We start from the raw sequence: 15,519 nt of genomic DNA on the forward strand, positions 1-15,519 counted from the left end.
AAGATCCGACCTCCTCTGGCTCCTTGTAAGAAGCACGGCTCGATAGTGTTCCCTAATTTCGAGCATGGTGTGCAGTGCCTTCGAGATAGCTAGACAGGTATGTTACACTCTTCAATACAGAACCTTATTTGCCTGTATATCAAAGAAAGTAATTTGAATTTGTAAGAAACAGGATTATAATGAACTGACGGATATAATGAAAAGGAGTATTTTACCTGCCTCTTACTGCATATTGTCGCCGAAATGCATACAACAAACTACAGTTATAGCAAACTAAAATTCCTGGTCCCTTTGAGTTTGATGTAACTGTGATCCTTAACTTAAAGCAGATATATTACAAGTGTCTATAGACCGCCTCGTGGTGGTGTAGTGGTTAGAGCGTCCGCCTCGAGAGGAAGGTCGCTGGTTCGAAAACCGCTGGCCATACCCAAAGACGCGTTAAAATATGGGTACTTGTTGGTCCCTGCCTGGCTCGCATTAATGGGTACAACAAGGACTGGTCGGCTTCGGAGTCAGTATATACTGTGTCTCAGTGGGGTATTCATGCTTCACTCGCGGCATGGTATCTCAGTGGGCTAGCACTATAAAACCAGCTTAAGTCTGGGCTAGTACAAGCAGCCGCACATACACATACACACGATGCACGCCAGCCATAATTTATATCTTGCTTATTATGTTATTATATTATTTGTAGAATTCAGGAATGAAGTGTATTGTGACCATACCAGCATCTACTTAGATGTACTATCTTAGAGGGAAAGTAAACCAAAGAAATGATGTGAATGTTGTGGAAAATGAATTTTTCCAAGAAATATTTAGTTGTCAGTGTCCAAGAGAGAAATATTCCCAATACTTGTTGAATGTTCAAGTGAAAAGGCTAAAATCACATGCTCAATGATCGTCTTCCAGGAGAAACGTTTTTCAGGGCATGGCCTAAAGTTAACAGCACAGCCGTGTCTCTTTTTTTAAATTGGTATTGCCTACTATGAAAACAAAACTGAAAGGAAAGACACAAAATAGTTGGCTGATGGTTTTATCAAATAAAGCAAGAGTGTAGTAGTGTTTTTTTCTCCTTAGATTGTCCATGTGACATTTGTGACTCCTCGAGGTGTTCTGCAGAAGAGTTGCCAAGTGCCCAGAATGTCATGTGGGCCGGACCTGCATCATTTCATCATGGGATCAGAAGGTTGTACCACTCCTTCAAACACTTGTTGCAGTCCTTCACTCACTCACTCTCTCAATGACTGACCCACCCACCGCTCCTTCACAGACTGACTCGCTCACTGACCATCACTCTATTCACTGACTCACTCACTGACACTGACTCACTCACTGACTCACCAACTGACACTTGCTCCCTCACTCACTCCCTCACTCACTCACTCACTCACACTCACTCACTCACTCACTCACTCACTCACTCACTCAGGGATACCTAGGTCTGTACCTTCTATCATGAGAGCACAGACATTGGCCCATGGCAATTTTGCTTCAAATGACTTGACATGACTCTTGCATCAAATGCAATGTTATAATACTATATTATATACACTCTGAATTTTCTTTTTAAATCTGAATTTAATTTGTGATCCTAGATAGATCTTGGCTACTTTTCAAAATTAGTTTTGTGGCAACCATGTTACAGGGACTTGCAAAGTTGACTTGCATGTTGACAGCACAGTTTGTAATGTTGTACTGTTGTCCAGGTACCCTGGGTGTTGTTACCGAGGTAACGCTCAAGATCCGACCTCTGGCTCCTTGTAAGAAGTACGGCTCGATAGTGTTCCCTAATTTCGAGCATGGCGTGCAGTGCCTTCGGGAGATAGCTAGACAGGTATGTTACACTCTTCAATACAGAACCTTATTTGCCTGTATATCAAAGAAAGTAATTTGAATTTGTAAGAAACAGGATTATAATGAACTGACGGATATAATGAAAAGGAGTATTTTTACCTGCCTCTTACTGCATATTGTCGTCGAAATGCATACAACAAACTACAGTTATAGCAAACTAAAATTCCTGGTCCCTTTGAGTTTGATGTAACTGTGATCCTTAACTTAAAGCAGATATATTACAAGTGTCTATAGACCGCCTCCGTGGTGTAGTGGTTAGAGCGTCCGCCCGGAGAGCGGAAGGTCGCGGGTTCGATCCCCGACCGCGTCATACCCAAAGACGTTAAAATATGGTACTTGTTGGTCCCTGCCTGGCGCTCGGCATTAATGGGTACAACAAGGACTGGTCGGCTCGGAGTCAGTATAATGTGTCTGAGTGGGGTATTCATGCTTCACTGCGGCATGGTATCTCAGTGGGCTAGCACTATAAAACCAGCTTAAGTCTGGGCTAGTACAAGCAGCCGCACATACACATACACACGCATGCACGTCGTCATATGAGCGAAATATTCTCAAGCTCGACGTAAAACCCAATTTCACCTCACCTCACCTCACAAGTGTCTATCCCACTGACTTAAGGGTAGTTCTCAACAAACATTTCCCATCTAATAATGCTGATGGCAATGTAATCTATATACATGTATTTTAAGCAAGTTACAAAAGACGTTACTGTACTACACTTCAAGCTGTAAACATAAAGCAGTGTATGAAATAAGGCCCGTCCGACCGCCCGAGACAGTCTAGATTTCTGACGGACGGTCTAAATTTACAGCTAGCCAGCCCGATGGTCTGGTAAAATTTTTAGATGTTCAATACATCTGAGTAAATTCACCATATTTGGTCTGGTTAAATCCTTTTTGGGCTGGTAACATTTTGAAGTTACCAGCCCTGATGTCTGGCTGGACTTTTGGCTTATTTCATACACTGCATAAAGTCACATATTACATAAAATTGGGTATACATGCTTCAAGGTGTAAAATAGGTATATGAAGCTTATACGGATTCCTTTGTGAGTTTTCATGGAGTGATGGCCACTATTGTGTTTGACATCATCTCATTCCCACACAAAGTGAAAGTGTGTTCTTAAAGAAACTGATTTGGAGGATTTTGTTTCAGAGATGTGCTCCCGCTTCAATTAGATTGATGGACAATGAACAGTTCCAGTTTGGTAAATATGATGCTTATGGTATATTATCTATTAACTCAGGAATCCTGGGTGAGGTTGGGTCCTCTTGCTGTGATTCGGCTGGAATATTGCTGACTACACTTTAAAACAAAAAACAAATATTAATATTATTGTTTTGGCCTGAAATTGTAAAAATATAACAGAAGCAAGTACAGAGAAATCCTTGACCCAAGTCTGAAACAGCTGTCAGAAAAGCCATACATAAACAAAGGGACATTACTCTGTGCCCATGATTAAAATATCCAGGGCACATATTCTCGAAACGTTCGTAGCCCTAAGAATTCCTAACTTTGATCGTAGCCAATGTGTTAAGAATGGGCTTTAAGAAGTTTGTCGGGCTCCGAACATTTCGAGAATAGCTAGCCAGATATCTGCCAATCCAGATGAATTTTCCTGTAAAATACAGGTTTTCACCAAAGTATGAACAACATGTATCAGTTGAATGCTAGTTATTTAATTATAAAATTTGATTTAAAATGACCAGATTTCCTTTTGTCACCAGAATTATAACTCTCCATGTTATATTTCCCTTTAGGTCATGCACTGAAGCCAGAAGTGAATTCCATTATAAGCAGTTTTGTGGATGGCCTCAAGAAGCTGTACATTACGAAGCTGAAGGGCTTCGACCCACACCACCTTAGTGTGGCCACACTATTGTTTGAGGGAACCAAGGAGGTAGGTTTCCCACACATCCATGCATGTATTTAATGAACTAGGTGATATTAGTTTGGTTTTTACTGATCTGTCAACTTGGAATTTTACAAATGTGGAATAAAATTAAAATTTAAGAATAATTTTGACAGTCATAGTTAGCAAGGACACTGTTAGTAAGTTGGGAAGTAACTCTTCATGATTGTTTCTTTGTCTTTCATGAAAATGTCAGTAAAAATATTTTGTTACTTTCCAGGAAGTTGCTGCTCAAGAGAAGAGGGTATATGAAATAGCCAATAAATATCGGTAAGGACGAACAGTTGGCACTGTGACTATCCCCTGGTGTCTACACTCTTAGGGCTAATCTTGTCAAATAAAGACGTGGGGCCATTTAGTGTACCAGTTTATGAACCAGGACAGATGCCAGTTATATTGAAATCAGATCTTAGATTTGATAATTTTTCCTTATCCTGACTCATGCTAATTATGCTTGTCTCCTTCCTCTTGCGAATGATAGTGGAACACTTGAAATCCCTTGAAGTTCCCTTCTAAAAAAGCGGACGTAAAATCACTCACCCAGGAGTAGCGTCCCTTTCCTCCCTTTGGTGCCCAAATGGTCACATGATTGGCTATATTTGTCAGTCTTTCCTTTTTCGCCCTTGAGGACGGTTGTGAGAGCACCTGGGTCCCTATACGGCACATATCCTTTTATATTTTGGACCTTACATCAAAATTATTGCTGTATACGGTTTTAGGATTATATTCTACATTACGGTTTGAAATTTGATCTAAATTTTCCGTTGTTTGACATGTGTTTTTCTTCATGTTTACATTTGATGAAAACTTGTATTAGTTGTAGGTACCGAGTGTCTGCGGCTGACCCTCATTTATTATGTCCTAATTGCACTGTTTCATGTTCTTTCAGCTCTCGCTGTAAGTCTTGTGTAAATTTAAATTTGGTTGAATTTAATAATTACCTTTTTTTCATCCATAGACGTGCTAAGGACTGGGTACGTAGGTATTCACAAGTCATGTCTAAATTGAGTGATTGCGCTGATAACCATGTGTTAACCACTGCTGCAGATATTCATAATTCTAGTGAATTGCTGAACGTTTCTTGGGAGCAGGTCGATGTACCAGGGGTGAACGCCGGAGGCCATAAGAGATCATCGTCTACTGAGCTAACCTCATCGCGGATGAAGAAGGCCAAATCTTCATCTTCGCAGAAGAAGAAGGCTACTACCATGAAGACTTCAGCGAAGTCTAAGATCAGCTCTACACAGAAGACGAGGTCTTTCTCAGCGAGATTGTTCCTCCGGAAGAAGCAGATGTTTATGATGATCCACCCATCCTCATACCTGAAGTCACCATCGTCAGTAAGAAGACGAAGCCTGCTTCTACAGCTACATCGGCATTGGTATCAGCGCAGACATTGACAGAAGACCTGCTATCAACGCAGACATCGGGTACCAGAGATAGCAGCAGCGTCAACTCTTCACAAGTGCAGCGAGCCTTAGATGATGTCTCTTCAGTATCAGATGCATCATCCCTGCAGCAGTCTCTTCAGACAACGCAGAACTTCAACCCGGGACTGTTCATGCAACAGTTTACAGACCAGATGATGTCGATGATGGAACGTCGCTTCGCTCAGGAGAAGGCTGCTATGAAGACCTCTACAACGACTACTAGCCTGCGTGAAGGCTCTACAGTCTCCCCACCACATCCGGATGAAGAGGGAAGCCTGCACGAAGGCTCACGGACACGGCGATCTTCCCCATCTGAAGTAGACGCCCCAGAGAGACGCCCCGGAGAGTGCTGCTAAGAAGTCTCCACGCAGGAAGAAATCGAGGAATGAGTCGTCATCTCCATCGGACTCTGACGCCCATAAAGAGCCTGTGCGAAGGGGAAGGAAGCTACGTTCAGGTAACCCACCTTCGCGAAGGCCTAGAGAATTATCTCAAACCTCCAGGAAGGATTCAAGATCGCATCGGGATCGATCGCCTGCACGAAGGTACCAGCAACCTCTACTAACGTCAGCTGCAGCATAGCAGACCCCTTCCGATGACAGTCGCCCTGCGCGAAGGAATATTAGCCATGCAAGCTCGCTCGAATGAAGGCCTGCACGAGTGGTTACTTTCGCAAAGATCTTTACCGTCAGAAGTATCAACAGTTAGTAACCTGGAGGATTCTACGCCAGCTTAGCGTTAGCAGTCCACGATGGAGCCTCCACGTAGTTTCAGCGTCTCAGCAGGAAGGATTCTAACACAGAAGTAGATCCAGTCTTTCTCCAGTATTCTACAGACTGCGCAGATACGGATCTTCCAACTTGGACCTTCATCAACCTGCGCGCAGGCACTCACAGGGAGGATTATAATCAGAGTCAGCATGTTCCGCCGTTCAACGATAGCAGATTTCCCCTTCATCATACGGAGCCCTTCATGATACATCAGGGTTTGAGATTACAAGATCATCAGTGAATCCCATAATGGATCTTCAAGATGGAAGATAAGAAGATAACGCAACTGGACACTACAACTAGATGTTGGCTATGTTGGATCAACCCGTGGCTGAAGGTAGAGACGCACACCTGAAGTAACGATGTCAGATAACATACGATGAAACACTGAAGATGAATTTTCATCACATGGGCTTACACGATTTCAAGGGGACAGTTAGCAGCATTGTCGCAGATCTTCAGCGAGACATCAGTTACAGTCAACTTTACAGAACATCTGTTAAGATGACGACTGCAGTAAAGATTGTAAAGTTTAAGAATACAGTCACAACAGACAGGGAACAGTCTGCTTACATCGGTACTACGCGGCGAAGTTTTCGCGCGCTTCCACTCGGCCATCAAGACAGGTGTTCACTCGTGTAACGAGGAAATCACCGACTGCACAAGTTTCTACGAGGATCATTTACCTGCAACACCGGTGACGTCACAGTCACGTGTCAGAAGGTCGTCTACAGTTGTAAACAACTCTATCAATGTGGGAAAGGCTCCATTTATAGTCCAGTTATCAGGGTACAGCATGGTTTGACTATCTTCACGGGTCATAGAGGGACCCCTGTCAGCAGATTTAATATTGGTTACCTGGGGACTTGCAGCGACAAGCGTGAGACGGTTTCTACTCGCGGCAGCCGGTCAGCTATAAATAGACTTCACATCGATGGCAGTCCCAGTCCATCATAGATTTTTGCTGATCTAGAGAGGACGTATTATGCATCCTCGCTGCACATTGTTCGGATTCTGGTTACGACGTCATTTTCATTACATATTACCGGAAGATTGATGAGACAAGCTTCAAGCCATGATTCCAGAATCGATCATCTCTCCGCTTCCATGACGGACATGGCAAGGGCTCCTAGATCCATGTACCTACAACGTAGGACATGATTGCAGTAGATGGCTAGTAATCTCCTAATCGGAGTTTGAACCAAAACAGGATCTTCAATTTCTGGGAATATGGCTCATCACACCACAGAATCACACGGTCGTCCCAGAGGATCCAAGATACAACATATGATATCTCAAGCAATGCTATCTCCGTTGACACTATGTGCTTGGCGCTGACACTATGCGCGCATCAAGAGATGGAGTTGCAATAGATAACTAATGGAATATTAGTATATCTAAAATCCACACGAAAATGTCAGGAGAAGTTTCGGAAGAAATCTGACAAGTTGTGGTCCCCTCCAGACTCATCAGAGAGAAGTTGAAAGAACAGAATCTTCAACAGTGCCGTCATAAGTTCCAAAGGGGGGGGTAATACAGGATTTGAATCTACAACCAGTGAATCAAGTACGTGGCTTGACCCACCACTGTTTCCGACGGATTCTACAAGCATAATTAGCATGAGTCAGGAAAAGGAAAAATATGTAATTTTCTGACTAAAATTTATATTTTATACTTATCCTGACTCATCAGGTTAGCCCTCCCAACCTCCCCTCTTATGGCACTCTGGATTTCCCTGTAAATCCGGGTGTCAGGCTTACATACGGAGAGAGTGACAAATATGGCCGATCATGTGACCATTTGGGCGCCAAAGGGAGGAAAGGGACGCTACTCATGGGTGAGTGATTTTACGTCCGCTTTTTTAGAAGGGAACTTCAAGGGATTTCAAGTGTTCCACTATCATTCGCAAGAGGAAGGAGACAAGCATACTTAGCATGAGTCAGGATAAGTATAAAATATCAATTTTAGTCAGAAATTTACATTTAAAATGTGTCAAAATCAAACAAGTCCTTAAAAGTCTTGTGAACTTTTAAGCCCTCTAAAATTCTCTATGTGAGCGAGCGAAGCATTCGATGCCACATGTCTGACTTTTGTTTCTCAAAAATGCTTTGTATATGTTTTCTGTCAGGACTGATGTTATTGTACAGGAACCAAGGTTCATAAAATTATAATATGACAAAGTGAATTGATTTCAAAAGCTGATGCAAGTGGCTCATGAAAACCCAAACATCTTCTGGATGTGATTTGGCAGTCAAATTTTGTTTGGGTTCACCTGACCTGAGCTCCTGGAAAGAGTCTGTCAGATCTCTGTGTAGAGAGGTATTTGATCAGAAATAAATGTCAGATTTTTAATGATATTGGGATGGTTTTGAAACAGATTATCGTGTGTCAGATTTTGTTATGAAATATATGCATGGAACTCTCACAGGACCTATTCAATAGGCTGAGATTGGTGTCCTACTGTATCTGTTTTGCTTTTCTCCAACATATTGTATGAAGTTGCATGTTCCTTTGTTCTAATATGAGGGCCACCGCCATATGGCTGGAATATTGCTGAGTGCGGCGTAAAACTAAACTCACTCACTCTAATATAAGGAGCTTTGGGTGGCCTGGTCGTCCAAGGTGTTGTATTTCACTTAGCAGAGTTGCATTCTTTGGGCATTTGTTTGGATCTCGAAATGCCTTGATTCTGTTTCTAGGTTTGCCTTCACCATACCCACACTTATGGGCAATGTGTGAAGGAGTTACCTCCCTTGATATACATATCCAGTCTCTTGAAAACAGTGTGTACCAGATTGTGATGTGTGTTTCATTGTTGTCCCTGTGTGTCAGCTATGATGATCTGTATGTGTTGTATGTTCCAGGGGTATACCAGGAGGTGCAGACAATGGAGAGAGAGGGTACATGCTCACGTTCGTCATAGCCTATCTTAGGGTGAGTCTGTGATGTTAACATCTAAAGGATTACAATAGCTTTCTGTTGTATATATGCCATTGGGAGATTGAGTATAGTTTCCAGCAGCTCATAGTATACTCAGTTTCTTTCAAGCTTATTACATGACATATTTTCTTAAAGAGAAAACTGCCTGTTTTATTGTTTTACCGTGCTGATAAGAATCTTGGAAACTTTCAAACTGTAAAGTATTTAAAAACAAACTGACGATTATCATACTGTTTTTAACCCTGTTAATCAACAGATATCTGAACATTTCATGACATTTGCTATAAGTTTATCTGCTGTTTTCCATTGCAGGATCTTGGATTTGAATATTACATCGTAGCAGAATCCTTTGAAACATCTGTTCCTTGGGATAGGTATGATATCTCCAAGCAATTGTTTATTTTGTGGAGACCCCAGTCATATTGAGGAATATTGCTGAGTTTAATGAAAGACAGCAAGCGAACAAACATGTAGTAGTTAATGATTAATTAGAAAGAATTATAATTAGAGACAAGGCATGAATTGCCATTTCTGGATCCAGACTTAAAATGGACAGTGTTTTGTTTTCTTGTCGTTCTCTGTGTTCTAATTTGTTGTGTTCTTTCAGGTGTCTGGATCTGTGCCAGAATGTTAAGGAACGTCTGCATCGCGAGTGTAAGGACAGGCGGATACAGTTCCCCCCATACATCACTTGTAGGTAAGATGTCAGGTTGGCAAGTTAGTGCTTATGGCATTTTTATTGATCATACTAGTTAAAGAGAACATGTTGCACAATCTCAAGAGCAGATGTCATATTGGTAGAAGTGGGTTGGTGGTTCCAATTAGAATTATTTCGATGTACAGTATAATGTAAAACGATGACATATTGGTAGAAGTGGGTTGGCGGTTCCAATTAGAATTATTTCGATGTACAGTATAATGTAAAACGATGATACTAACAATGTCCCTTCCTGTACAGAGTAACGCAGTTGTACGATGCAGGAGCCTGTGTGTATTTCTACTTTGGCTTCAACTACAGAGGAATATCCAACCCTGTGGAAGTGTACGAGAGCATTGAGGTATTGTAAAACTTCAGATTCCTTGTGTTTACGTTCATAGTGTTATGAAGAGCTTGACAGTTTACCCAAAGATGTACAATCACAGTTGACTGGCCATAATCTGCCTCACATTGGCATGGAAATATTACTAATCTGAAGCCTGTTTGCCATGAGATCACCTCACCTGTAATTCCTTCAACACAGTGACACAGTCAAAATGGGTAACTAAGGAGAAAGAAAATATTTCAAAATGAAAATTAGAGCAAGACTGCAGACAGGTTGTGAGTTACTTCAGTCACAGTTCTATGCTGTCAGAGACAACTTTAAAATGGAAGTAAATGCATGCAGATTGACCCTTGAAGTAATGAAGAAAGGATGCTTCCTGAAATGTCACTGTCTTGTATCAAAATATGTGTTTTGTAGTTGTTCACTTGCATGCTCTCCTTGTGTGATTCCTGATTTAAGGGGACCGCCTCCGTGGTGTAGTGGTTAGAGCGTCCGCCTGGAGAGCGGAAGGTCTGAGGTTCGATCCCCGACCACGTCATACCAAAAGACGTTAAAATAGGGTACTTGTTGGTCCCTGCCTGGCGCTTGGCATTAATGGGTACAACAAGGACTGGTCGGCTCGAAGTCAGTATAATGTGTATGAGTGGGGTATTCATGCTTCACTGCGGCATGGTATCTCAGTGGGCTAGCACTATAAAACCAGCTTAAGTCTGGGCTAGTACAAACACCAACACATGCACACGCATGCACGTCGTCATATGAGCGAAATATTCTCAAGCACAACGTAAAACCCAATTTCACCTCACCCACCTCACCTGATTTAAGGGGGATAATCTGTTTGAAGCCTGATGCAAGACTTCTGAATTGCATCATGTGGGAAATGCTGTGTGTTTCACTCAGTCTTAATGATTAAAAATGATAAAAAGGAAATTTTGTGAAATTACCACCCAAGGGTGAAGTACATCAGGATATTTTCATGTTGGATATGCTGTGTGTTTCAGGCCTGTGCTCGAGATGAGATTCTGGCAAATGGTGGCAGCATATCACATCACCATGGAGGTATGTCCAGCATCATCTGTATAAATATACAGTGTAAACGGATACTGTCGTGACTAGGAATTCTATAAAAGCATCAGTATTATTAAGTGATTATATGTAAAAATTATCCTTATCATTTTCTTTACTTTATGATTCAAACTACTGAGGTTGTTAATGTTAGTTGTTTCTCTAATTTTGGCAGCCTTTGAAACATAAGAGCTTAATGGTCTTTCGTTATAGACTGCCTCTATGGTGTAGTGAATATTGGACATGTGAAGATTAGGTTAGAGTGGTCATGGACGCTGACTTGTTTGATGCATGTCATCATTCCCAATTAAGTAGATTGATACTCATGATGTTATTCACTTGATTGTCTGGTCCAGACTCAAATGTTTACAGACCACTGTCATAAACAACAAACAAACAAAATTAAAAGTTTGGTGGTTCAATATCTAGCTGTGTCATACAAAGAGACATAAAAAGACAGCATTTGGTATTGTCCTTTTTGGTGCTCAGTATTGTACTGTGTCTGAGTGGGGTATCCATTTTAAATTGGGCTGGGGTATCTCAGTAGGCTAGTCCAATAAAACCAGGGAAAGGCCTGACTAGTTCAAGCCGCAATACACATGGACATGAACAAGCACACGTGCTTGCACATTGCAATATACTGGTAAGTGCAATAATCTGATCAATGACATGATTGAAGTTTCAATGTGTGTCTGTTTACAGTTGGTAAACTGCGGAAACGCTGGCTGAAGGAGACCGTGAGTGAGGTCGGTGTTGGGACTCTGAGAGCAGTCAAGGAGTACATAGACCCAGACAACATATTCAACAACAAGAATCTGATGATGAAAGACTAGCACAGGAGACTAGTGCAGTGAACTAGCCAGGGGAACAAGTGCAGGGAACCAGCCAGTGGACTAGCCAGAGGACTAGCCATAAGACTAGCCAGAGGACTAGCCCAGGGGACTAGTACAGGAGGCAGGCTGCTCTGCACTTCCTGGCATCATATATATATATTCCTTTATTAAAACAAATAATTCATGGTTCATATTTCCCTTTGATTAAATAACATAAGGGCAATGCATCCTGTGATTTCCCCAGTGAAACTTGTGATGGTGGATACAGCAGGGCTGTAATAACACAGGTGATGACAGACAGATATTAGATCTTCCTTGTTAGCTTGCATTACAATGCAAGATAACACAGGCTGCAGTATTTCATTCTGTGTTCTGTGCAGTATTCCAATACTAATGTCTTTGCTGTATTCTAATACCGTGTTCTGTTCTTTATTCCAACACTGTTTTCTGTTCAGTATTCGGCTGGTGGGGTAGCCTAGTGGTTAAAGCGTTCGCTCGTCACGCCGAAGGCTCGGGTTCGATTCCCCACATGGGTACAATGAGTGAAGCCCATTTCTGGTTATAGCGTTCGCTCGTCACGCCGAAGGCCCGGGTTTGATTCCCCACATGGGTACAATGTGTGAAGCCCATTTCTGTTGTCCCCCACTGTGATATTGCTGGAATATTGCTAAAAGCAGCGTAAAACCAAAACTCACTCACTCACTCTGTTCAGTATTCCAATACTATGTTATGTGCAGTATTCCAATACTGTGTTCCTTGCAATACTGTGCTGTGTGCAGTATTCTGCTTCATGGATTATTTCAATACTGAGTTCTGTGCAGTATTCCAATACTGTGTTCCTAGCAGTGTTCTAATACTGGGCTGTGTGCAGTATTCCAGTATCCTGCTTCATGCATTATTTCAATACTGAGTTCTATGCAGTGTTCCAATACTGTGTTCCTAGCAGTGTCCTAATACTAATACTTTCACTCTGGAGCATAAATTGTTTGTCATGGGGAGAGAAAATATCAATGCTATATTCTTTCCCAAGATATGACGGCATTGGTTCTAGAGAGGTACGCATGATTCTAGGATCAGTATCAAAGTTTTCACTGAATGATTTTAATCAGGAACATATTTCAAATATTTAACATCATCTCATTTGAATATATAGTAATTTTACCAAGGTATTATTATGATCAGGTTTTGAAAATGACAGTGGATTCATATATACTGACTGAATTTCATGTTTCATTTGAGTGTTGTACATGATATGTGTTGAAATCTACGTGTCACATACCAAGCTTTACATTTGTATATGCTCACAATTCATTGACTGATATTTTACAGTGATAACACTACTCCGGTCATAGTAGGGCCTGTGGGAGGCTTGTACAGTAATTGCACACATTACATTATCTGATCCTCAAAGACTTGGGAAGTGTTCTTTTGTCTAGGATGCTTATCACAGTTGTGTCCCTTTGATGGCAGGATCAGCTGGTTATAATTTATTAATCCTGATTCACCACATACAATGTTTATTTCTTATCACTGTGTTGAATGTTTCATCTGGGTTCTAAGTCTCAAACATGCATCACTTTGGACTTTGAACATTTATCTGGCATGCCATGACACAGATGAAATATTCAAAACTGGCGCTCTCTCCCCCATTGTCTGTATGTGACAAGATGATTAGACAGGTCATGAGTTAAAATGCATTCCAAAATGCGATCATGGCACTACGGCAGTCATAAGACTATGCTATTGTATGGGAGTTAAGAACTAGTTGGTGCTATGATCATTTTCTGGAACGACCCTCTTGTTTTTAGCCTTAGACAGGTATGAGACCGTGATTCATGTGCAATGGCTTATCAGCTAGGCATGCTTGTTTCTAAAGCACAAGTGACAGTATTTTGAGTGGGGTGAGGGATGTTGATGTATAATTTTGAGGCAAAAGGCCAGAACCACCCTTCTGTCCTGATACAGTTTTGTTGCCATTCTTACATCTGTCTTGGAGCTCTGCGATTGGAGTTCCACAAATATGACATTAAACAGAACTGAATAATTCATAAAAAGAAGTCTTTCCACTTTACTTTTAACGTCAGTGAATCTAAAGTTGAGATGTCTGTGTAAATCTCAGGTTAGTTTGAGAGACAGTTGTATTAACTGTCTGGAGAACAGTATAGATGATCATTGTTCTTTAGGTGATCATGTGACATGCTACACTGAGACGGAGCCCTTAGATTTCCACAAATCACAGGTAGCACACTAATCATGCAAAACCAAGACCATGTTAGCCAGGAACAGCCATTGCCGGACGATAGGAACTTTGAACTAGTTTATTCTTAGGATTAGTGGAAATGGGAATGCGTTCATGAAGGAATCTGTCATGAAAGTTCAAAACTTACTTGCATTTGAGGAATGCAGGTAACAAATCTATACAGAATTAGCATATAATTTTAGAACTCATTCAGAAGGCTTGGTGCCGAGTTACTATTTTGTATTCAGATCCCTCAGTCAGTTTCCTCTCCTCTTTCATTGTTGCACATCTCTCACTCAGTTCAGTTCATATCCATTTCCTTGTATTGAGAAGGCTTTAATTTCACTTCATCCACGTGTATTCCATTTTTTTATGATTTGTACTTTCGTATGTGCATTATTTCACTATTTTGATAGATTTATCTCCACTTCCTTTTCATGTTTTTCAGTCTCTGCCTTTTGATGGTTTGTGCTGCTTTTGGTCGTTACACTGAGACTCACCCTCGTCCCTTTTGATATCAAATGTGTCAACACAAGCTAATTAAAAATCTGAAAGTCCAGAAAAGTTTACATATTTATTGATGATTTTTCATATATTTGATATCAGAAGACACAAGGGTAATGTTCTATTTATCGTCCAAAATCACTATTCTAACTTTTCAGAAAGAACCAGTGTCTTTGTGTGCAGCTAACCAGCCTCAGTGGCAAAGAAATGAGAGACGTCATTTGATTGTCATACCATGGTAACCAATGACATCACAATGGCCTAAAAAGCATTGTGATGTTATTTCTTGAGCTTGGTTGCAACCATGTGATATCCTCTGTGGAAGCCAGTTTGGGGTAATAAATTGCCATGCTTCAGCAGTAGAAAACTTATCAAGATGTTTGCTGCATGAAGAATGTCCACATTGTTACATCTTCATCAAATGACAGATTTAATGGCTGTTAAAGGTTCATTGATTTGTACAGAAATTAGACTGTGTGCATAATGAACAACTGTTTATTGTAATTCTTTTAACTAACTTGTGTATAAATCATGCAGAAATAAATGTTTTCCGAAAGATAATGGTCTGTTTATTTCTTTGCCAGATAAATGGAAAAATATGTCCAGAAATAAATGTCTGTTTTATCTGTCAAATTGTTATAAGCATGTTCATTATATACATTTAGTTAACTGTAATACAATTGTGTAGCAGACACTTTGGCTTGAGTCTGAAATCCCCAGTGGATTAGTTATCGAAATGAAAATGACATTGAAAAATGTCATTTATGTCTTCTATACATGTGGAGAGCGGAAGGTCGCGGGTTCGATCCCCGACCGCGTCATACCAAAAGACATTAAAATATGGTACTTGCTGGTCCCTGCCTGGCGCTCGGCATTAATGGGTACAACAAGGACTGGTCGGCTCGGAATCAGTATAATGTGTCTGAGTG

At 41.0% G+C, this 15,519-nt stretch overlaps 1 protein-coding gene across 1 annotated transcript in view; it reads left to right on the top strand.

Annotated features, from left to right (window-relative positions):
• Window positions 1-12,434, top strand: part of LOC124259569 (alkyldihydroxyacetonephosphate synthase, peroxisomal-like) — a 29,367-nt gene extending 16,933 nt beyond the window's left edge. The window contains exons 11-20 of the mRNA XM_046693721.1: window positions 1,707-1,834; window positions 3,010-3,061; window positions 3,615-3,754; window positions 3,987-4,036; window positions 8,831-8,900; window positions 9,219-9,280; window positions 9,514-9,603; window positions 9,865-9,964; window positions 10,951-11,008; window positions 11,717-12,434. Of these exons, the coding sequence (XP_046549677.1) occupies window positions 1,707-1,834; window positions 3,010-3,061; window positions 3,615-3,754; window positions 3,987-4,036; window positions 8,831-8,900; window positions 9,219-9,280; window positions 9,514-9,603; window positions 9,865-9,964; window positions 10,951-11,008; window positions 11,717-11,847 (881 nt within the window). The 3' untranslated portion in view covers window positions 11,848-12,434. The remainder of the gene's footprint in view (window positions 1-1,706; window positions 1,835-3,009; window positions 3,062-3,614; window positions 3,755-3,986; window positions 4,037-8,830; window positions 8,901-9,218; window positions 9,281-9,513; window positions 9,604-9,864; window positions 9,965-10,950; window positions 11,009-11,716) is intronic.
• The last annotated feature ends 3,085 nt before the right edge of the window (window positions 12,435-15,519 follow it).

Source organism: Haliotis rubra, unplaced genomic scaffold (genome assembly GCF_003918875.1).
Source record: "Haliotis rubra isolate DU_JTF1 unplaced genomic scaffold, ASM391887v1 Scf73, whole genome shotgun sequence".
Lineage (NCBI taxonomy): Eukaryota > Metazoa > Mollusca > Gastropoda > Lepetellida > Haliotidae > Haliotis > Haliotis rubra.